The sequence below is a fragment of the Camelus bactrianus genome, chromosome 15, assembly GCF_048773025.1.
Source record: "Camelus bactrianus isolate YW-2024 breed Bactrian camel chromosome 15, ASM4877302v1, whole genome shotgun sequence".
NCBI classification, from domain to species: Eukaryota; Metazoa; Chordata; class Mammalia; order Artiodactyla; family Camelidae; genus Camelus; species Camelus bactrianus.
Window position 1 is genome coordinate 64,947,410 of NC_133553.1, and position 24,754 is coordinate 64,972,163.

The 24,754-nt window shown below is 35.7% G+C and overlaps 1 protein-coding gene and 1 long non-coding RNA gene across 8 annotated transcripts in view; one reads left to right on the forward strand and one right to left on the reverse strand.

Moving 5' to 3' along the window:
- The window catches only part of ZNF638 (zinc finger protein 638), a 109,073-nt gene that overhangs the window by 42,829 nt on the left and 41,490 nt on the right, over positions 1–24,754 (forward strand). For 6 of the 7 annotated variants that reach the window (XM_074341289.1, XM_074341292.1, XM_074341290.1 and 3 more), the window contains exons 2-5: positions 12,388–13,900; positions 18,249–18,310; positions 23,021–23,059; positions 23,859–24,151. In XM_074341289.1, coding sequence (XP_074197390.1) covers positions 12,388–13,900; positions 18,249–18,310; positions 23,021–23,059; positions 23,859–24,151 — 1,907 coding nt within the window. Of the gene's footprint in view, positions 1–1,190; positions 1,333–12,387; positions 13,901–18,248; positions 18,311–23,020; positions 23,060–23,858; positions 24,152–24,754 lie in introns of those variants that run through there. The other variant, XM_045523214.2, reaches the window with a different exon arrangement.
- Positions 934–1,835, reverse strand: LOC123619370 (uncharacterized). Its single transcript, XR_006727967.2, has 2 exons — positions 1,561–1,835; positions 934–1,295 (listed from the first exon to the last, which is right to left on the reverse strand). It is a non-coding gene; the product is annotated as an uncharacterized LOC123619370 (long non-coding RNA).

Consider the following 24,754-nt stretch of genomic DNA (forward strand, 5'->3'; position numbering starts at 1 on the left):
TAGTATCTGCAAATCCAAAACTCTGTTTATCTCTCCTCACCCCTTTCCTCTCTGGTAACCGTAAGTGTGTTTTCTATGTCTGTGAGTCTGTCTGTTTTGTCAATAAGTTCATTTATGTCTTTTTTTTTTTTAAGATTTCACATATAAGTGGTATCATATGGTATTTTTCTTTCTCTTTCTGGCTTATTTTACTTAAAATGACGATTTCTAGGTCCATCCATGTTGCTGCAAATGGCATGATTTTATTCTTTTTTATGGCTGAGGAGTATTCTATTGTATATATAAAATGTCAGTGGACATGTAGGTTGTTTTCATGTCTTGCCTATTGTAAATAGTGCTGCTGTGAACATTGGGGTGCATGTATCTTTTAGAATTAGGGTTTTAGCAGGACTTTTAGTTTGAAATGAAACTCTGATAAGGTATATTTTATAAAAGACTTTTCTTTCAGCCTTTTCTATGCTTATTTTAATGAGAATAAAAGAAATACATCTGCTTGGGTACTAGGTAACGCAGATGCTTTAGACTCAGGGTAGATGGTGTGAATTGTGTGGTAGGGCAGGACGTGTGAGTTTTACCAGATTTTGCCCAATGATTGAATTTTTATGTTGGTGTAGTGGAGTAACGTTGAGAGGTTACTCAAGTTCTCTCAACCTGAAGTTTTTAATAATTAAAATAAAGGTTAAAAATATCTATCACTTTAGGTAGGTATCTTTATTGTGAAACGACTCGAGAAAGGATTTTCAAAGTATTAAGCTTTTAGCTCAGTAGGCTTTAGCTGAATTCAAATTTCCTGACATTTTCAGTGTCTATGCTATACCTCGCATCATTGCTATAGGGATTCAAATCCACATCTATTCCTGTGTCTATATCTATCTATAGAGAGGATAAAGGCAGGCAAAATCTTAACCACACAAAGCATTACGATATCCAATGTCAGATGAATACTGTGTGTTTTAATGTATTATTGAAGGCAATAATGATCAGGGAAGACTTCATGGAGGAGGTGAGACAATGCAGGTCTTACCTACCCTCAGGGGCAGGACAACGCGGGAGTGGCTCACGGCAGGCAGAGCCACTGTTGCCCCAGTTTCGCGAGAACGCCGCACGCGAGAGCGCCTCCTTCCGGAACCAAGTCCCTCTGGCCCCTTTCCCGTGCCTCGGGGCGAGCGCGGTGCCGGCGATACGCAGGCGCCGGGAGCCGATGAGGGCTAGCGAAGGCTCGACAGGCGCGCATGCGTGCAGCTCTCTGGAGGCGGTAGCTTCTTCGGAGTCGAGACTGGAGGCTGAGTGCTAAACTGTGTGGGGCGCAAATGGGATCCGGCTGTTAGTCGGGTAGGCATAGGTCGGACGGCTGCCTTGTGGGGAGCAGGGGGCTGGAAGGCGGGAGCCCATAGCGCGGGGCTCCTGAGTCTCTCCTGTGAGATCCGGGCCGACTATTGTATCTGTGTCGCAGCGGCTGCGCACAAAATGGCGGCGGGCAGACGGCGGGGGCGGGAGGAGTTTGGGGGACCCCCGGGATGGGAAGGGGAGCTCGGCCGCACCGCCACCGCGTCGGCTCACCGCGCTGCCCCGGAGGGCCGGGTCGGGCTCCGGTGCTAGGACTCTGCTTCAGGAAGAGCCGCCTGACGCCGTTGCGCTGGGCCGAGGAACGAAAACAGCCCTTTGGCAAGGCCGTGGCGGCCCCTTCCCCATCGGCGCAGGGCCTGCCGAGACTGCGCCAGGCCTGACAGCCGGAGGAAGCGGTGGTGCGGGAGCGTCGCCGAGGGAGGAACCGTTCCCGTCGGGCCTGGAGGAGAGGCGGTGGAGCTCGAGCTGAGCCCTTTGGCAAGCGACATTGTGCAAGAAGCGTGGAGAGAAGAGCGTGTTTGTGTTTGGGGCCGGGGAAGGGGGGGTTGGGGTGAAGGGGGGACGTGGTGGTCTGCGGCATTTGCGGTTGGTGTTTCCTCCGTCTGCCTTGTGCGGGCATGAAAGCAAAGGAAATGTCACCTCTCTGCGGGATACGGAGGGCTCATGAACTGCTCTGATACTTACTTCAGAATTTCTCAGAGGAATCGAGAATGCGGATCGTTAGTGATTTAGTTTTGTGTGATTCCTGGCTTGGGCCCCGTTCTGTTGAAGATGGGGGTAGAATTTATACCCTGTACGAGAATCCTTGAAGACATCTGAAACAAATCTTTTGTTGTTTGAGATAACTGTGAATGAGGGAGACTTTTAAAATCATTAATTGAACTAGGCAGTGACGGCTGCCTCAAGCTATGTTTTTTCTTGGTCTTAGAATTTGCTCTTTGGCGAAATTTGGGGGGGGGGGAAATACTATTTTAATCCGGAGGAGTTCTGAAGAAAAACTTGTTACTAGGATCCCGCGATTTATGTTGATTCAGATTCTTTTTCTAACCAGCTTCGGAATTGTGCACACAAACATTTTTTTTTCTTTATTTGTTGTAGAGGGTTAACTTATTTTTAAAGGATGCTTGCTGGTTCAGATTCGCAATTGTCATGGATAAACTGAAAAAAATTAAAAGAAAAAGTGAGTGTAATGAAGTTTATAAAGGAAAAGTGACGCAAAATTTACATGATTTCAACATAGCTTTAAATATTGTTGATGGTTAGGTATTCTAGACTTAGTGGGCTTATGTTTCGGTTTTTTTTTTTTTTTGACAGTATTTCATATACACTTTATTTTGTGTTCTCATATTCTGTGATACACACTTTTAAATAATTATGTGGAATCAACATGTTGTTAATACACTAAAATATGCTGGGCCATTCCCTTCCTGATTGTTTTTGTTGGCACCAAGTGAGGGTGAAGATAAAACAGTTGGAAGAAATCACAAATCCTCATTCGTTTTCATTAACTAGTATTCAGAATGTATTTAGTCGTGTCACATATATCTATTACCTTGAGTCTTGGTTATATTTTAGGTTTGTAATCTTTTGTATTTTGTTTTGGAGGGTGTATACAGCAGATACTCCAGTTTAAAAAAAATACAATCAGTGATCACTTTGTACTTCATAGCTGTCTTAAAAGTTCTCTTGGGTGCTCTTAAGAAGGTGCTCTCTGGAAATTTTTATGTAGTGAAAGAATGAGATAAATAGTGAAAAGAGAATAGACTTTGGAATCAGAAGATCAGACTTTGAATCCCTGTTTTCCTTTTACTATATGAGTGTAATTTGGAGTAAATTATTTTAGTCTTTCTGAATTTTTGTTTCCTTATCTGTAAAATAGTGATAATACTACTTGTTTGGGATTATTGTGAGGATTAAGTGAGACGGTGTATGAAAAGCCCCTATCCCTTGGTACATACTAGGTGCTTAATAAATGTTAGCTGTTGCTGTTGCAAATTTTTAAGTGCTTAGGCAGCATCTTTTGATAGAAAATTGTAACCTGTGGCTACTCCCTCTTAATTAGAAAGAAGAGGCTGAAAGGAGTTTTGATAAAATTGATAGAATTTTGGAGCTGAAAGATCATCTAATCTTTCATTAAAATATTTTGCTAATCTATAAACTTTACACCTCTCTTGACCTATCAAAATATATTGTAACCATTTACTTATGTGGTTGTTACGCTCATCTTTGTATCTATTCCAGTGCCTAGTATGTATTAGATGCTCACATGTTGAGTGAATGAGCTCAGCTGATTCAGCTTATCCTTAACTTATTCAGTCTCTGGATCAGAACACTTGGAGTCCAAATCGAGCTCTTTCTCCTATGGCTTAATGTATCCTTATCAAGTTTAGGAAATACCTGCCCAAATAATTAATAAAATGCTTTATATATTAAGAAACAGTGCTTCCAGTATAGGTACCCAATAACACATTTTGGGCTGTTTTGCAAGGAAACAAGCTACTGGGTGTTAAAATGTGGTTTAGAGATCCTCCAAACTGAGAGTAATTACATTTGTGGCTAAAGTTGCTAAGCCATCTTTGTATCCAATTTATTCTTACATTGCTTCAACTTTATTTACTGTAGTCTGAAATTTGTGGTTGAAATGAAAATAGAAGGCAGATAGGTATATGGAAAATAAGAGAATAATGGAAAGGAATAAATAATGGTAGGGAAAAGCTGAAGTATAGAAGTAAAACATAGCTCCAATAATAACCGTTGAGGATCAAGAATAATGAGCTTTCTATTGAAAAGAGAAATGTTCAGGGAGTATAAAGAGTTTCAAGGTACACATATTTTGATATTTTCTTAGTGCTTACCTTGGAGTACATATATTTTGGATTATTTTTCAACTCTCTTGAGCCCCTTAAAAATATATGTACTTATTGTTGCAGTCATTCTGCAGTTTTTATACTTTTTTCCCTGCCTTGTTTCCAGTCTTCATTTTTTTATTGAACTTTCAACTGATTTCCCTGTTGTCCCTGCTAATGAGTGAATGTTGCCAACTTTCTTTTCTTTTGAATTTCTTCACTTTAAAAAATTTTTTTTATTGAACACACAAAACAGAGTGTATTATATAATGATTCGCCCATGTGTCTGTCACCTGGTTTCAGCAGTTAGAAGCTAATGGTCAATCTTGTCTCTACCCTCCACCCTGTTATTTTTAAGCAAATCTCGTATTATTCGTTAATTTATAGTTTGGAATTTTTCTTTAAAATATTTAGGAAAAAGCATGCTTATCACACCTAAAATAGTTCCTTAATATTAAGATGTTCAGTCAATATGCAGATTTCCCCAGTTGTTTCTTATACACCACACACGTGTGTAAATACACGTATTAATTTAATTTGTTTCTACTACCGTATTGAAATTTTCAGAAATTACCCGTCTTAATAAAAGGAGCAAACAACTACCTGCTTCTTAAATAAAACATTTTGTTTACTATTTAACATTTTTTAAGTATCTGTTGTATGTCAACCCGTCTTGACACCAACATTCTGTGTCGTTACACTGAGGCTTGGGTAATCAGCTTGCTCAGGGTCACATTTTTAGCAAGTAACAGGATCAGCATTAAAACACTGAGTCTAGGGTCTGAGTTCTTAAAAAACACTGTGCTACATTAGTGCTAAATTTTACTTATGGGAGTTACTCAATTTTGCATGAAGTCACTTGCTGGCGCACCCCTCCTAGCAGGGTGGGTATCTTCAGATCAGTGGAAATTTCCCCAAAGATCAGATTATTATGAATTGCGTAATGGGCTGACTAACAGTCAATAGTTAGGGAGTGAACATGATGCACAAAAAGAACAACCAAATCCAAAAATGTGCTTAGAGCTGATGCTCTTTACCATATTGCCGGCATTCTGCCTGTTGCCATACTTGCTTATAGTCCTTTTCTGACTTAGCATATAATTCTAAGATGTTAGATAGTCCAGTGTTGGTTCACTAGTTTTGAATTAATTTAACTGTTTGCTGATGGGTGAATTCCTTATTTCCCTTCCCTTTGTCCTTTGCCAGCTCACATGCACACACATGCACCCACTCACCCCTATTTTTTTCCTGAACTGTCTTGAGAATAAGGTGCATGTATTGTGCTCCTATATGGGTTATTAGTGTATTAATTAGTTTAATAGTTTATGTCCTAAGAATAAGCTGTTTTCTTTTGTAGTTATAGTACAGTTATCAATCAGTTTTTTTTTTTAAACCACATTCTGATTTTATTAGTTGGCTCAATAATGTTTCTTACAGCAGGTTTTTGCCTCCTCCAGTACAGTCAGTCTAGGGTTAGGTAATTGCATTTCGTTGTCATGTTTCTTAGTATTCCTTTCTCTGGAATATTTCTCTAGTCACTTTATCTTTTGTGAAGTTGACATTTTTGAAAAATACTATCTGCTTTTTTTTTTTAATAGGACGTTTCTTATTTTGGATTTTTTTTTTTTTTTTTGATGTTTTCTCTTGAATAGATTCAAATTATGTGTCCCTGGCCAGAAAAATCAAACTGCTATTTTCCCCAGTGGTGTCAGATTGGAGATGCACGAAGTCCATCTGCTTCTCATGGATAATATGATGTTTGATCATATGTCTAGTTAAAACATTTGATTTTTCTTTTTCCCCTTGAACTAATTGATCTGTGGAAAGATATTTCAAGACTATACAAATGTTCTATTCCTTATCAAACTATCACTCAAGGTTTAACATATAGATGATTCTTGTCTGAGCCAGTCTTTACATTACTATATTGGTTACAAAAAGATTTTCCAACTTAGCAGTTTCTGTACATTTATAGTGATTGATTGGTATGGAGTTATGGACTCCTGGTCTTCTCAGTTATTTGTAACTTATTACTGTCCAGTTCTTTCTTGCTTTCTCCCATTTCTCATATATATATATATGTATATGTATGTATATATATATATATGCACACACACACATACATATATATGTCTTGTTTTCCACAGTAAGAGCTCTGGTTCCCAGCACTATCAAAACATTTGCTTATTTGCTCATTACCATTATCTACAGTAATTTAAGGATTGCTTCTCCCATACCACTGCAAAAAAAAAAAAAAAGCAAAAAACAAAATAAACTACTAAAAAGAGAATTTGTTTGTAGTTCTCCCTTTTCTTCTAGCTCCACCAAAACTGAGAATGTGTAAATCAAATAGTGTGTTCATAAATTACTTGCATTAGTGTTTTTCCCCTCAGTGAGTTACGGTACTTATTTGAAAAATGAATTAGTTTGCTTTCAGGTTTAGCTTTTTTTGCCTCCCTCCCATCCTTGTTTTAATTTTTTTTTAAATGTAGATTGTTAACATGCTTCTAAAAATCAGAACTATGTAGTAAGATATACTCCATGAAATATCATTCCCATTTATTTCCTTTCAGTTGTCTCTGTTACCCCTTATAAATAACCAACTTCATTGTTTTCTGTCACCCTACGTCTATTTCTATTTGTAACCATAAGCAGATATGTTTTCTTATTTCCTTTTTTTTATATAAAGTAACATTATATATAATTTTTTGTACTTTGTAAAGACTTTAAAGCATTTGCCATTTTAAGGCATTTGGCCAGGTAGTTTAGGTATTCTTAATTGAAGATTTTGGAAACCCGTTTTAGGCAGATGGGAACAATTTTTGGCTCATGCACTTCATGAAAGAAGTGAACAATCAAATGGCAAGGAGGGCAAGGGTGTATGTAGTTTGACCTCAAGAACAATTGGAACTGATTAGTGAATGTCTTCAACACTGTATTTACCCGTTGGTCCTGCTTTCCTGTTTATTGGCTTTATTTTGTTTCAGTGTTTGTGCTTTCTTCCTAAGGCAGTAAGTATGCTATCAACAGCATTTGAGTTTTATCAGCATTCACCACTTTTCTTATTTCTAGTTAAAAAAAATCCCAGAAGAGATTTCTTTACTCCAACTTGGATCTGGTGGTTTCTCTTGGACTAATGTGTTGTATTTGTTGAGGTAATAAGCAAAGTAATAAGCAGGCCCACCAATGAACATCTCAGGGGGAGCATCATTTATTATGAATACTATGTTATCTTTAGAGACCCATTTATGCATGCACATAATCCTAAAAAAAGAAAATCATCAGATTATACTCACATATCCTGTTTATCAACAAGTTGTTTTCCTGGAAATAATAACTATTAAATCATTGCTATATAAGATTGTTAATGGTTTTCATGGTGATCTGTTCCTGGTATTGTGCATTATTAGTAAGTTGATCTTCCATTTTCTTTCAAGTTTGAAATCATGGTTATCAGTCTTTCCAGGTAGCAGTGAAGTTGTGATGTCCTTCATGATAAAACTATTTCTAATTTTCTGCTTATTTTTTTCTTTCTGTTTCTTGGACAATTTCATTGAGGTGCCACATTTTGGCATTTTTAACATATCTATATACTGGAGAAGATTAGAAGATTGAGTAACAGTTACACTGAAAAAAGCACAGAATGACTTGTATCCACCCTGTATTAACTGGCTGGTGTAGTATCTGCATTCTTAAGGTGTGAAAGATTTTATATATTCTGAGACAAGCAATTGGTCCAAGAAAGGGTATCAAATGAGTTATGTGGGTGTATACCTAGAAAAGTAATGTTAATGGTAATTTTCCCTTTGCGATAAGATTATAGAAAACTTTTTATTCTTTTCTGTGTGTCATGAGGATGATTTTTCTTTCTTTTAGGGGAGGATGGTAATGAACATGTTTTGCTTTTTTAAAAAATTGGAAAAAACAAAGCTATAAAATAAATTTTATATGTTTAGAATACAGCATGGAAAGAACACTGAGAGGAATTAGGGGTTCTATTTGTGACCTTGCCACTTAGTTCTAAGGCTTTACTTAATCTGCAAACTTAGATTCACTTGCCCACAGGGTTGTTGTAAGGCTTAAATGAGATAATAAAAATCAAAGTGCTTTTAAACCATGAAGTGCTGTCAAGCTCAAGTATGGGATTTAATGTAAATCTTTTTATTAATCTAATGGAGATATTATGATCTGGCTAATTCTTGATGATGCTTTTATATTTTTAGATTTCAGATTTCTTTATCAATATTTGTAAAGAAAATTAAGGATTCCCTTCCTTCTGAAAGACTGCATCAAAAAAGCAGGCAGTTTTTGATTGTCCATGGTGGTGGGTATCTCAGAAATATCTCATGAGGTATAATGGTGATATCTTTTTAATTCATCAAGCCATTTCTTCATGTCTACCTCAAGAACTCATTTTCGTCTAGATGCTTCTAAAAGAATTTTTATGGTTGACATTGACTAATTCTTGTTTAAGAGTGGCATATGTTAGTTCTTAGTAGAATGTAGAAGAGTTTTGAACTGCTACTTGTCAAAATAATTTTTAGGAGTTCAAAATGTTTTGTGACCATAAAATATCATATTTTTGAAGATTTTTAAATATAGGAAAATGCTGATTAAAAATAACAAGTAGTATAGTTCAGTAGTATAGTAAAGTTTGCTATACCCTCCTCCCCTTCCCATCCATGTATGTATGCACGTACAGAAAACTAGAATTATATCAAGCTAGTAGTTCACTGGTAAGGATTTCATTTACTACTTTTTATTTTAACAAGCATGTTATTTTTATCATCAGGAATAAAAATTTATTTTAAAGGGTTAGTATTATTTAATTGCAGTTACTTTCAAAGAAGTTAATAATTAAGAACTCAGATCTCAGATTTTCCAAGTTAGTTTAATGAAGTTGACTCTCCATAAATTCTGGTAAGTTAAGGAACCTCTTTATGGCCAGAACTGGAGTTAAATGAAAAAGGCTTTATAATTGTTGTCTGCTCAGTTGTTTTCCGTGTGTTAATGCCAAATTTACCCTTGTCTTACTAGTTCTTGTTTCTTATCACACTGTTTTTAGGTTATATCAGTTTCATTCTTGAAAAACTGAGGGTTTGTTTTCTTTGGTGTGGCGTAACTTAATTCTTAATCAGAGGTTTCGTATCAAGAGCCCTTTGCTTGTTTTGCTTGATTTTACTTTCTTCATCTCACGAGTAGTTTTTTTCTACCAAAAGGTAAAATGAAACAGAAAGTGAAATGTGAAACTGTTTAATAAATGCTGTCATTTGAGTCAGGTGGGAAGGAAAGATGTAGGTAAAAATGAACTAAAATGAGATTTTAGACTTAAATCTGCATTTGTTACATATACATTCCTGTTAATCATAACAAATTAGCTGCTCTTGGCTTTTGTTAGACCTTGGTGTGATAATGTTAGATTGAGAAGTATGAAATTATGTCGGTTTTATACTCTCCCACACCCGTTTTTTGCTTTCTGTTAAAAATATACCTAATATTTAGCACTTTGACTTTTTATTTTGGTAATTTTCAAACATGTAAAAAAAGTAGAGAGGAACGGTAATAAATTCTTATGGACCCGTCACTCAACTTCCACAACAAATATTTTTGTCAGTTGTGCTTCATCAAACTTCCCTCACCCACCAGCTGCTCCCTTCCCTCCTGCTGACGTGCATCCTTTGTTTACTACATTAATTTTAATGAAAATCCTAAATTCCATCATTTCCCTTTTTAGATTCTGGAGTCAATAATATTTGATTGTTTAAATGCCAGTGCTTCAGTGAATCTATGTGGATAACTAGATTTTCAGTTTATAATAGCCAAGGAAAAAGTGTTTTTAGTGTTTAGACTGGAACATACTATTGTGTGGTTGAGGAGCTTGCCTTTTTTTAAATCTTTTTGCATTTTGAGGGTTTTTTTGTTTTTAAGATTTTAGCATTATTGGGAATTAATTTCTTCAAAACAGTGTTTTATAAAGCACAGCTGACTTTTTGGATTGCTTTCACCTTTGGGCCTCCAGAGCATGTATTATATTGTAGTTCTTCAAAGGTAGGTTTTGTTTTCTGGAGAGCTAACTGTATTCTTAAGAATCTGTTAAGATAGAAAGAGGTTGTGTGTGAATGGGGATAGAAATTATTTTTATAATTTCTGCTTTTGCTCATCTCTTAGGCTTTTTTTTTTTTTTTTTTTTTTTGACCTGTCTAAATTTTAACTACCCTCTGCTTTGCAGAGACAGATTTCAAAGATAGTGATGCTTAGGACTGTGATTTGTCTACCTGAAAGGCCCCTGCCCAGTGGAGTGAGGGTAGGGAGTGTGGAACTAACATTTATTGGGCAGCTCCTTTGTTAGACACTATACATACTCATATTTCATCTGACTTAGTCCTTAACAGTAATCCAGAGAGGAAGATACTTCCTCATTTTACAGATGAGGAAACTGATGATCTGGAGGTTAACTACTTGTCCAAGATCTCAGTAGTAAATGGTGAATCTGGTAGAATTCAAACCCTTCTATTCTGACATACAGAGATACTAGCTTAGAAATGAATTTGAAACATTGCATATATTACTGCATTTATTAGATTAATAGTTTGATGTGTGCCATAGGAGATGGTCAAAGAGATTCTTGTGTTTGAAGAGTGAGTTTGATTCAGAGAGCTAAGAGTATTCTGGGTGGTGGGGTATGAATAAAGTATGGAAGCAAGAATATGTTGAAAGTGGTCAGGAGATTGCAAATAAACCAATTTGGGTGTAAATTTTTGTTAAATATTGGCTAGTAAAGTGTGAAAGATAGATTGGGATTAGGTTATATACTAAGTGCCAGGTTGACAAGTTTGGACACTATCTTACAGGCAAGCAGTAAAGTGGTAAAGATTTTTATGTAGAGGAGTGATATTGAAAGAAGTGTTTTAAGGATACTAATTAATAATGACGGAATGAATAGGGATGGAGGCCAGCTGTGGTATAGAGTGATAAGAGCTTGTAGTGGTGATGGTGGTGAAAGGAAAGGTACATATTAGAGATATTGACAGGAATACATAGAATTTTATGATTAGTTAGAAATGGAAAATAAAATGTTTTTGGACCTCATTGACTAAAGTTGTAGAAAACAGGGTTGAAAATGGGTAGTTTTTGGAGAAAGTTCCAAAGTCAGTAAAAACAGTCGCTGAAAGTTGTCATAAGGGAGATAGGTTCTTGGCAAATTTTTTTCTGACTTCTTAGATGATTTTTATTAAATAGTCATGGAGTTACTGAAGATACAAATGTCTTAACTGAAGCTGTATTTTATCTTCGTCCAGAACTTTATAGCTTTGTCATAAACATGCAGTTAATAGGTTTAGTTAGTTATAAACTTTTAAATCATTCCAGCAAGCTGTTTTCATCTTATTACAGTTTATTTCAGAAACCTTAACCTAGGCTATTCTGCATTTTCTAAAATTCGATAAATACAAGTTTAATAAGACCTTGTTACCTGAAATCTCTCTTCTCCCAGGTCCCTCAAAACTCTAGAAGATACTCATCCTATAAAACTCAAGAATTCATGACCTCTTCCAGAAATAAATCCTTTTCTGATACTTTTTAGCATTGTTGTAATACTGACAGACCCTACTACAGTTGATTTGTTTTTCTTATTAGATTGCTTGTACTTTGGCTATAGGAATTATGTTTTATTTGGCTTTAAAACTCCAGAGACTAGTATAATGACTGTCATATTAGACAAAAAATGTTTAATAAATTGAATGAATGATTCTGAACTCATCCCTTTCCACTAAAATCAAAAAGAAGGGGGAAAAAGATCTATGGTGATAAAGAAGCAACTACTGAGAACTTAACTGACTACAGCAACTGAATGTATATCCTCACCCCTTCCCCCAGTGGCATGCAGGATTTGGACACTTCTGAGAAGTTTTAAAAGGCGTTGTAATTACCTCTCAGCACCTAGGACAGCACCCAGTGCAACACAGTGTACATGAACTCTGGCTTGAGGTTTGGGGTTTGTATTCTGGATTCGGGAAAGAAAAGAAGAGAAAGTTTTTGGGGAAGTTTAAAATCCTCATAAGCACTTACTCTAAAAGTATATGAAATGCGGAATGGTTTCATGGCTTTGTTTCAAAATGTTTTACACTGGCTGTAGAACCCACTTCATGAAGTAGTTTGAGTTAAAATGATCTAATATTTGTGTTTTAACTTTCAGCTTTGTGTTATTCTTGGAAAATTTCGCACCACTTGTGAATTCCTTGAACCTGGGCATTGCAAACCCACTTCTGTTGGGCCCATCTCCTTTGCACTTTGCTCAGATTAAGACTCAGTTGGCTCTTCAGCAGCTGAATGCCGTTGCCTCACATAATTCAACACCACCTTATACTTTATTAAATCAGGCTTTCTTGAAAATAGCCATGTCGAGACCCAGGTTTAATCCTCGAGGAAGCTTTCCACTTCAGAGGCCACGAGCACCTAACCCTTCTGGGATGAGGCCTCCAGGACCATTTATGAGGCCTGGATCTATGGGTCTCCCGAGATTTTACCCAGCAGGGAGAGCCCGTGGAATTCCACACAGATTTGCTGGTCATGAATCTTACCAGAATATGGGACCACAGAGAATGAATGTTCAGGTAACACACCACCGAACTGATCCAAGATTGACCAAAGAAAAGTTGGATTTTCATGAAGCACAGCAAAAGAAGGGAAAGCCTCATGGTAGCCGATGGGATGATGAGCCTCATATACCTGCAGCAGTGGGAGTGAAACAGAGCTCTGTAACGCAGGTCACAGAGCAGAGTCCTAAAGTACAGAGCCGCTATACGAAGGAGAGTGCCTCAAGTATCTTAGCAAGTTTTGGATTATCTAATGAAGACTTAGAAGAACTCAGTCGCTATCCTGATGAACAGCTAACTCCTGAAAACATGCCGTTAATTTTGAGGGATATAAGAATGCGAAAAATGGGGCGCCGATTACCTAATTTACCTTCTCAGAGCAGAAATAAAGAAACACTTGGTAGTGAGGCAGTTTCGAGTAATGTGATTGATTATGGGCATGCAAGCAAATATGGCTACACTGAAGATCCACTTGAAGTACGTATTTATGATCCTGAAATTCCAACTGATGAGATCAAGAATGAATTTCGGTCACAGTCGAGCATTTCTGCATCTGTTCCCGCTCCAAATGTGATATGTAATTCTATGTTTCCTGTTGAAGATGTGTTTCGACAGATGGACTTCCCCAATGAGTCCTCCAATAATCAGTCGTTTTTCCCAGTTGAGAGTGGAACCAAGATGTCAGGCTTACACATTTCAGGACAGTCAGTTCTTGAACCTGTAAAATCTGTCAGCCAATCCATTAGCCAGACAGTTAACCAGACGATGAGTCAGTCTCTGATTCCTCCATCTGTGAACCAGCAGCCTTTTTCATCAGAATTGATTTCAGCTGTAAGCCAGCAAGAGCGGATCCCACATGAACCTGTCATTAATTCATCTAATGTACATAGACCGGGAGGAAGTAAAAAGAATTACCAGCCAGAGGCTGATATTCCCATTCAGTCTCCCTTTGGGATTGTGAAAGCATCATGGCTACCAAAGTTTTCACATGCTGATGCCCAGAAGATGAAGAGACTTCCAACTCCTTCTATGATGAATGATTATTATGCAGCATCTCCAAGAATATTTCCACATTTGTGTTCTCTGTGTAACGTAGAATGTAGTCATTTGAAGGTGAGTGTTTTTAAAAGATCACTGTATCATGATACTCAGCGCCCAAGTTTCCTCTAAATTCTCATATGTTTGCTGGTATTAACTAGTCATTGAGGAAATGGCAGAAATTAGTTTTGATTGCAACATCAACACTTAGATGTAATCTCAGTAGCCCTGGCCTAAGTACTGAATTGAGTGTTAGGCTTTCTGTATTCCTGTGACTGGGCACACCACACGGATTTGTCCATTTGTTTTGAGCTTTTGATAAATTATCCCAGAAAATACAACAAAAAATTTATATGACATAAACTGTGTACTTACAAGACAATGTTGTGAAGTTACTTTTATCTAAATAAGAGAATCTGTTAGTATAAAAAGTTGAAATGAAACATTTGTACTGCACACTTTTAAGAGACAGTATATCGTAGCCTTGCATGTGTCTACCAGTCTTGGGCTAAAGACAGTTACTGTCAATTCAGATGTTTTCTGACTCTTATCTGGAATAGGATTTTTAGTGTTTCATGAGAAAGAGCTTTCTAAAATAATGTAATCCATAGCAAAATTGAGTTAAGATGAATTATTTTGGGACCGGCTGTGGGCTCAGAGTATAGAGTGTAGAATGATAGAACTTTAGAGAAACAAGTCTTTTAAAAACAACGAAGCTTTAGGTATCTTCATGGTTATTATAGTTAGAAGGAAGTATTTTACAGAGGTGTTGAAGAATAATGTAGAATGTATTGTTTGATAGTAATCGTTGGTGGATTTGAGTAGAAATTTCCAAGTATGTTTTATATACTTACATATATTTGGAAATCACTGTTTTTTCTATTTACTAATGTGATTTGAAGATGTATATTACAAATGGGCAGAAGCAGTGTACTTCCCATGGGAATAAGCTGTGATTCAAGGCCGTAACATTGGTTCTATACTTTAAATAGGCTTAAGAGTCTATAGGTGTTAATTATCTGGTTTTTTACTCCTTCCAGTGCTGCCTTTTTATTGTCTTTCTATTACCCACTCACCAGGTTTCAACCAACAAGAATCTGATACCTAGAATTGATGCTTTTGTCATAAAGGCTAGCCTCTAGCAAAGGAAAGCAGCATTCTACCTCATTTTAGCCAGATTTGCTGAGTTCTAATAAAATAATTATTGTCCAGCCCTATCAAAAGGGATAGCAAAGTATTGAAAAATCTCAGAATAATTCATAGCACTTAGTTAAAATCTGTAAGCAGCCCTGGCCTAAATATTGAATTGAGTGTTAGGCTCTCTGTATTCCATTTATTTTGAACTTTCAATTAGTCATGATGAATCCAAGGAAAATACCTTAAAGTTTTAATATTTAATCTGTAGAATAGAAAAGATACACATTTATTCAGTAAGCATTTACTGATTACCAGTTTTGCATAAGATTATATTAAGTGCTAGGAAGGAAATGAAGAGCTGTATAAAATTTACATGTTCTTAAGCAGTTTATACAGTCTCACTGAGGAGAAAAATTTCACACCTAAATAATTTTTTAAAAATTGGAGGAGGGCAACAAATGGTTCAGTAATTGTAATTAACTTATTGTGTATTCTGTAGGAGGAGAGATGTTTAATATTTCTATCTTGATTGTAGGCTTATGTCAGTTCAGGCCAACATTATCAATTTACGAATGCCTATTGTGTATTCAGTAGTATGTAATTAAAAAGTATACTTTCTGACATCAGGAGACTTCTGTAATCTAGTTAGGAAGGACTACTTGAGTGACTGACTGCACTAAGTCTGTCTGGACTAGAGTGATCTGGGAGGGAACATTTCACAGAGTAGGTTGAAGTTGAGTCTTGAATGATGAGTAGGCTTAGATACACCTAGGGGAGGAGGGATGCCGTTTCAGGTAGGAGCAACAAGTATGAAAGCCCTTGAAAAGCCAGCCTAAGGAGTTAAGACTTGAGGGGAGAGGCATTAGGAAGCTAATTAAGTTTCTTCATATGTGAAGTGATATGTTAAAAGTGTATTTCAGGGAAATCTGGCTGATGTGTGCAGGATGAATAGGAATGAGAAGAGTGGGGTAAGGCACCTAATTTGAAGCTTCCCTAGTTTCTCAGATGTAAGTTGGTAAACATATGGGTTAATAAGATAAATGTAAAAATAGGAAAAGAAATCATTTAATGATCGTTAGAGTTCACAGAGATTGATTGCCATTTAAAATAAACACGTTTTAACAGCATACTGGACTTAACTAATGAATTCTTCACTACTGGATGACAAATGTTGTGAACATGGACTTAGGTGGTGAACTGCCTTTCTTGTTTCTGTGATATATTTTGCTACCTTGTAAGTAAGCATGTATTTGACATGATAAATGTGTAACCAATAAATGTAAATTACCAACTGCAGATTTTTTTCTTGCTAAGTAACATCTGACAATATGTTCCCCACCTCTGAGTCTTTAAAACTATAGCCTAAAAAAGGCAACAGTAGAATGTGAAATTATTTCTTTTCTAAATTGGGTTTTAAACATTAGAGAAGGAGCTTAGTTTAGAAATTACTTTTTATTTGACTGTCCCCAGCTGGTTTAGAAGCCTGTCCTTGGTTTAGAAGCCATGACTTTTAAACTGAAGTAATTCAGTTCAAGAAAATGCTGACTGGCATAAAAGACTTTGAAGATAGTTGGAGGATTAGAGAATGAGCTCTGTTGTGGATTGGTATTTTCGCAGTTTGATTCAAGGCCCATGCTAGTCCACAGTCCTTGCAGCATCTCCTGCTTAGCAGGTAATTATCACTTTCCTCTGGAGAGGCAGTACTGCTTTTGGACCCTTGTCTTACTGGAGAGTCTGGGGTGGCATAGATATATTTACTGAGCTTGAAGCAAGTAATGTCAGTAAAGTGGGCCTGTTAAAAGACAGTAGAAAGTGTGTGTGTGTGTGTGTGTGTATATGTGTGTAGAACTGGAGAGAGTAAGCCTTAAACAAGTTAGCTATCAGTATGAGCTGATAGTTCATCCATTAAATACATGTTCAGTATTAATTATATCTTCATGTATTTTTAAGAAAAGCTGGAAATCTCTGGTTTTTTAAATGTTGGCAACTTATTCAAATAAAACATTTCATGGTCCAATTAAGTCATGCCCAACTCACTACCTGCCAGTGTGTCTGTGTGATGTAAACAATATGCAGTTAATGTCAAAGACATGGGTTTAGCAGTTCTAGAAACTCTAACTGCCAGTCTCTTCTAGATTTCTCTTTGTATCACTGAGCAGGATAAGCAAACATTTCTTTTTTACAATCCACAGTCAGTTCATGGCTTAATGAAATAATTTAGTGTTTGTTATAACCTATTGCTGAATATTCCAAGTGGCATGCACTTATTTTCAGATAGTTCTTGACAAGGAAGTTTCCAGAATTAGTGTGAACTGTGGCTTTTAACTCTGGATACTTCTAGTTCATCTTTAGCAATGACAAACTAAAATGTTTTTGAAGTGAAATGAGTAATATTTTCCTCAAGGAGAGTTTTAAAATATGGAGCTGTTCAGTAAGTTTTCTGCCTGTCTAAATGTTGGAGAAACAATAAAACATTGAGTAATATGCATGTTGCTTTTAACTAATTGTTTCAATTGGGGGACTGTATCTTTAAAAACTGTATTGCCTTAAAAAAAAAATCAGATGTATCTTCCAGGAGCTATTTATGAGTACAGACTGTAATTTTAGGGCAGGTTTGTGAATGAAGCTGTGTATAAGAAAGCCTTTTGTTCATTGTAAAGCTTCATATGTAAGGGATACTGTGTCTTTGAAATGGTGTTACTTTCCCTTGTAGCCTGACAATAAATTAGAATTAATCAGCAGCATTTTTTCATATTTTTACTAATCTTATCCTTTGCCAATATAGTGAGTACTTTGTTTGGAATGGTATTGGCCTAAGAGGTAGGATTTTTTTTTGTTGTTAACGTTTGCCTGAATTTTAGAGGTGTAGGGCATTGAGATGATATTTTGAAGATGCCATTTCAGATACCATTCTATTTATAGAGTTCTTGGTCTTCTCTGGAGTGTTGTTTCATATTTGAGATGAGTTGTTTCTGATTCATGCTTTTATTTTCTCCAAGTTTAAATACATATTTTTCTTCAAATTGAGTGTCCATGGGTGTGATTTTTTAAAACGTTGTCTATACTAAAATGTGTTAAAATGGCATCAGTGAGGTATGATATTAAGTGCTTTTGTTTCGAGGCCTTTTATTTTTATTTGTGAAAATTTTATTAAGTAGCCAAATGCTATTTATAATTAGATTTGTTTAATTTTTGAAAAACCTAAGTATGCTGTGTCATTTTTAAAAGCCTAATAACTTTATTAGTTGAGGAATATTCTAATTTATGCACTTTTCTTCTACGATAGGATTGGATTCAGCATCAAAATACATCCAATCATATTGAGAGCTGCCGGCAGTTACGTCAACAGTAAGAACAATTTCTTTTTTATACATAGCAAGTGTACAAAATAGTTAATGTTTCAGGTATGACTGCTTAATACCTTTAGTGTGATACTTTGGAGAAAAATATTTTTAGAAAGCCATTGCCTATTTAAAATAGTAATTTTATATAAATATATTAATCTTTTTCTAAAATGAGAGAAATTAATATCTTTTCTTCTGACTCCTTCCTAATTTAATCCTAGTATATAGACTGTAATGTCGTTGGGTCATTCCTTGCTGGCTTGCCTTCCTTGGAATGGTTCATTTCAGAGCACATAGTCTTCACTTTTCCTATACTTCCTCCCCCTCCATCCTGCCCATTTCCCAAAGGATAAATAACTAAAAAAGCACCCAAACCAAACACTAGTGTTTAATTTCAAGTCTAAACCTCTTTGGTTTAGAACCTATTTTCAGAATAAACCTTAAGTAGGAGATGAACAAGCTAGATACGGTGCTTTCTTAACATTGGTTCTTCAGTTCTTTCACCTTTTCCTTCTGTAAGACGGGGCACCTGTGACAGGAACTGTATTCATTATATGTATGTATACATATGTATGACTGAAACACTATGCTGTACACCATTGTAAATCATATATATTTTAGTTAAAAAAATAAAAGACAAGGCACTATGAAGATGCAAAGTGTGATTTTAGCAGAATTTTTTTGTATCCCTTGGAGTTACATAACGTTAAATTGTGCTCCCCTAGCATCATTAAACATGCTGATACAGTTGTGTGTCAAGTTCCTGGTCACCAGACTGATGACAGTTAACATGCTCTTGAGCAAATGGATTTGTGGCGGCTGTTTTGGTTTTTGATTTTATTCTTTATGAAAACATCACAAAAAGTTTTTGAGATTATTCAGGACTCTTCTAGTCGTATGTGATAAACCTAACTCAGACTAGTTTTTTAAAGTAAGGGAATTTGTTAGCACATTAAACTGGGAAGCTTCAGGAGTATTTCTGGTTTCAGAGACAGCTGAATTAGATGCTCAGACAAAAATGAAAGTGTCAGAAATATTTTCTTTTTTTGGCTGTTCTCTTCTGCTTTGGCCTTACGAGATCCCAGGCACACTTAGTGCTGCACAAAGCAGAGTGACTCCCATAGTCCCAGACTTACGTGATCTGTATAACTAACAATTCCAGGAGTTAAAAAATTAAATAAAAACCCTTCTTTCCTCATAAATTATGTAGAAGTTCTTGGTTTGACTCTTTCAGTCCACTTTAGGTTAGTTGTTCATCTCTAAACCAATTTCAATGGGAATAGGATACGCTACCTCAGTTGGTGTCATGTGCCCACTCCTGGTGCTGAGTGTGATATAAGCATTGCCTGAACCATACAGACTAAGACTAGAGATGGAGTTGCTTACCTGTATAGATGCTGTGCACACAAACATAGGTTATCATACAAAGATAATTTGTTACTTGAGTTGGATAGTCCTTCCTGCCACTGTAAATAGAAAATCTCTCCTAAGCCGTAAGTCTCCCACAGATACCCAGTGGGATGTCTAATTTTTATGAAGGTAATGGATTTAGGTAGGAGTTAGTTATTTGCTGTAGGTAGGCATTAATGCTAGTAAGAGATTTCTAGCTACATGCATTGCCATTAATTTACTATGTCATATGGCACGTATACCTATTTAAAGCCTTTTGTCTAGATGAGCCTTTTTTTTCATACACATGGGACCCTGATTTTAAAGCGTGTGTTTTCCATACTTGCTATTTCATTGCTCTATCTTACATTTTTACCTTTTTCAAGTTATGTGCTCTTGAATAATTTCTTCATGGCTTTCTCTCTACTGCAAGAAAAATTTAACAAATACATAAGATTTGACTAGGTGCTTTGGGTCCCTCCATGGCAAGATACATACTACTTCATTTTTTTTTTTAAGCTGCATTGTGTTGTAGGTTGTATTGTGTTTCTATACTTTATTTAGTTGCTCTTTTGCTGATGTGTATTTGGGCTCTAATTCCTTTTCTTAAGGCTTATTGTCTCTTCCCTCTCTTTGTCTTGTTGGATCCTTCTGGATTGTGACACAGGAGTAGTTGGTTAACTTAAGATACAGTGCATTAGAGTTTTCATATTAAAATAATAAGACCTATATGCCTACTGTGTGCTGGGCATTCTTCTAAGTGTTTTACATAGCGTCTTTAATCTTCAAAGCAATCCTATGAAATACATGTGTAACGAATATTTGTGATTTTACCAGTGAGGAAACTGAGAAGCAATTTCTTTACTATTACACAGCAAATAATTGACACAACTAATCTGTCTAGCTCATGGATTTTTGCTCCTTTTTTCCCCTCAACATTTTATTCTGAAGTTTCTAAGCTGCAAAAAGGTTGAAGGGATAGTAAACATTCATATATTCTTTATCTTTATTAACCAATTATTAACATTTGCCACATCTATTTTATTACATCTTTATATACATTTTTAAAAACTACCTGAAAATAAATTGTAGGCATTATAACGCTTCACTCCTTAATTCAACATGTGTCTCTTAAGAATAAGGAAATTTTTCTACAGTGGTTATCTGTTACAACCACAGTATAACATATTGGTTAACAGTGATTTTATAATCCTTTTTTTTTTTTTTTTTGAGAAGGATATTTTTCACAGTAGTTGACTTCTGAAGTGTCCATGAAAGTTGTCTTGTAGAATATTCCACATTCTGCACTTTTCTGGAGTTTTTTTCCTCAATAAATTCAAGTTGAACATGTTTGTCACAAAAAATTTGTAGGTGGTGTATATACTTACTGCATCACATTGGGACACAGATAATGCCATTTACATAGGTCTTTGTTCTTAGCCATTATTTTATAATGCCTGTATATCATGCTTCTGAAACACATTTTTTAAAACTAGGTAACATATAGGTAATCCAGACTCTAGTTGCAGAATAGCGTATATGCTTTACCGTTCTGCTCTGAGTAACAGAGACAAGAATATGTAGAGAGCTCTGGAAATTTAATAACTTCTGTGTGTTGACAGCCAGCTTTATTTCTAGCATTGCAGATAAGAGAAAAAACTAATTCATATTAAGTAACTGGCTTTCTGATACATGGCTGTAAAGTGGCATCACCTACACTTAGACCCTGCTGTGTTTGATTCCACAGGTCTTGCTTTTAAACACAATACCATAAGACTGGAAATGTTTCTTCTTAAATGGTACAGGGTCGTGAAAGTTTTTAAAATGTAGTAGTAGATGAAACAAAATTGTTTGTTTTGATAGTTGTTGACGCCACGTGATGGATACATTAAAGTTTTTTTACCTTCATAATTTGTCACCTTATAATTAGAAGATGCTTGAAGCATCATATCTGTTCTCAACACAGGAAGAAGGGGTTAGAAGTCTGCCAGTGTGGTTTTGAACCTATGTCTCATTGGTTTGAACCTATCACTGAGGTATATCCACCCCCTGAGAATTGCTTTTTAGTTAACCTGCTAACAATGTCTGAGACAAACAGCAACAAGTAAAAGCCACTTTACCCTTAGTAAGGTTTTGACCTCACTTTATTTTCCTGCCAGGTGAATTGTTGAAGAGTCTGCAGCCTTTATTTCCTTACCTGGCTCGGTTACTGAAATTTTTGAACATCAGTGATTTGATGATTTGATTTAATCACCATTTCCAGTTAACTTTTAAAGTCTAGATTCTCTAGAAAAGGTGTGTTCTTCTTAGGCTTCTGTGATGTTATTGTTAAATTCCTCCTTTCTTTCTTTGATTACTCCTTAATCTTTTTCATTAGTTTATCTGCTTTACTCTTAAGAGTAAACTTAAGTGTTAGTGTGCATAAGACTCTGTCTTGTGCCCTTTTTTCCCTACAAACTCCATTCTCCTTTCATCTCACTTTTAGTACTATAGCTGTGGCTTCTGTATGCCTGATTTCTAAATATCTCAGCCCTCATCTTTTCCTCTAATCCAGACATTTATTTCCAGTTGTTCTGAAAACATTCCTATGTTCCTTTCACTTTAGAAATGTTTATTGATTCTCCATTGCCTTTTACTTGTGTGTAACCTCCTTAGCCTGATTTCAGGGACCTTCACCGTTTGTCTCTGAGCTGCCTTTCCAGGTTTTCCCCCTCATGATTCTTTTTCATCATTTCTATGCTACAGCCATACCTGTTCCTGGAATAGAGCACATGTTTTGCCTCCAGTCCTTCTTTTACGTATTGCCATTGTATGAAACCTAACCCTATCCATGCCTATTGATAGACCTTTTTTAAGGGCTATCTGAAAAGCAACCTTTTCTGTGAATTCTCTCTTGATCTAAGTATCACTTGGTACAATGTAAGGGGCACCATTCATATCTTATTTTGTAGAATGGTGTCCCCTGGAGTTCTGTAAAGATCTGTCTTTAACCCCTACCTAGTCTTATGTCTTATACCTCTTCTATTACCTCTTAACACTTTCATGTGTACTGTCTGTTTTACCTAAATGAATATTGAGGTCTTAAAGTATGAGGAATGTGTTTCCTTTCCCTGAATAATACTAACGTAATACTTGGATTATTTACTGAGTTAGACACTCAGAATATTTTACTTCGAAGACAATTTTCATATTTTAATATACTAATAAATAATGTTATTTTAACTTTGGTTTTGAACAGCCCTCTAGATATGTTGCAGGGAAAGATTAATTGAGCTTCATAATCTTATTTTAACTATTCCTTACTACTGTTTATTCTCAAAATTAGGTATCCTGATTGGAATCCTGAGATCCTCCCGTCAAGAAGGTAGTTGACTTTTTTTAAATAGTGGTATTATTGAAGCTTAATTTTCTTTTAAAAGTAAATAAGTAGTTTTTTTTTTAAGTACTATTTTGAATAGGGTCTTATTTTGACCATTTTTACTTTAAAACAGCAGGTAAATGTAAACATTTCTATGACTCTTTCTTTAATTACTCCAGCTTAAATGTGATAGCTCCTGTCTGTGAAGTTTTGTTTTTTTTTTTTTAGTCTTTTCTGAAAATATTTTATACTTTTAACATTATTTTATGTTTGTGGGATCCTAGATTATAAATGCCTTGAAAGCTGGGAATGGCTTTATTAAGCTTTGTGTCCCCTGGGGATAGGGTTCCCTATTCACTGTGTGCGTATATATACACACACACACATATAAGTACAGCAGTCAAAGAAGTGTTTGTGGATGGCATAATCTTTGAGGAAAAATTGTTGAAAAACTTTTTTTTATATGTCATTCCCTAAATTCTTTTTTCCCCCTAAATTCTTTATGTAACTTAATATTTTCAAAACATAATTGGATATAATAGTGGTATAGGAAAAGTGCAAGAAATTGATGATATTCTTTTGTAAATTATTAAAACAGAGGGGTCTAAGCAATTAGAGGGGTTATCTGCTCTGATTGTTTCTTATTCATCTGCAAGGCTATATTGCATCATAACAGGTTTTTACTTTAAATAAATATTGGCATTGTTAATAGTTTGTTTTTAAGAAGGTAAATCTGTCATTTAATGTAAATTTAAGTTTACATTAAATTGGTGAATCTTGTGGTTTTTTCCCCCACACTTTGTAGAAATGAAGGCAATAGAAAAGAAAATGAAACTCCAAGAAGACGGTCTCATTCCCCCAGTCCTAGACGGTCTAGGAGATCAAGCTCAAGTCACAGGTTCCATCGATCTCGAAGCCCAATGCATTATATGTATAGAGCAAGAAGTCGAAGTCCAAGAATTTGCCATCATTTTGTACCTAGATACAGATCCAGATCCCGTTCACCATATCGAATGAGAAATCCATTTAGAGTTAGTCCAAAATGCTATCGCTCAGTTAGCCCTGAAAAGATATCAAGGAGATCAGTGAGATCATCAGGTACACTTACGGTTGTGAATGCTTATTTTGACTAAACTTTTTTAGTTTTTTGTTTGAATTTTTTATTTCCATATTTCTATTAAGATTGAAATGGTGACTTATATACGACTGTCAAGAATTTTTTTTTAGTTGACATTTTGAGATATTTGCCTCACCTTTAAAAACTTAAGGTTTTTAAAAAATGAAATGTTCTATTTTATTAAATTTTAGAATTGCCATATGAAATCTTACCTACATCCCAACCTACTCCATTCCTCTTCCCTTCATCAAGTATCAGAAGAAATGTGGGAGATTGTATCTATCCATCCAGCAAACTTAAAAACCAGGAATATACAAACATTTAGGTTTGCCTTAGTAATGATTATAGACTTGCTATTCCATGAATTAACTTAAAACATTTTAAAGTCATACATATTTTCACCCTATGTTTTAATATTGGTTTAGTGACCTTTCCAGAAATAGCTCTTATATAATTTTTTCCTAAGATCTTTTCTTTAAATATTACAACCAAAATAATATATCCAGCAGATTGGATGCAGAAGCAGATATGAGAATTCTGATGTTTTCTTTTAAGCCCAACATTAAAGTGTTTGGGAAATATAC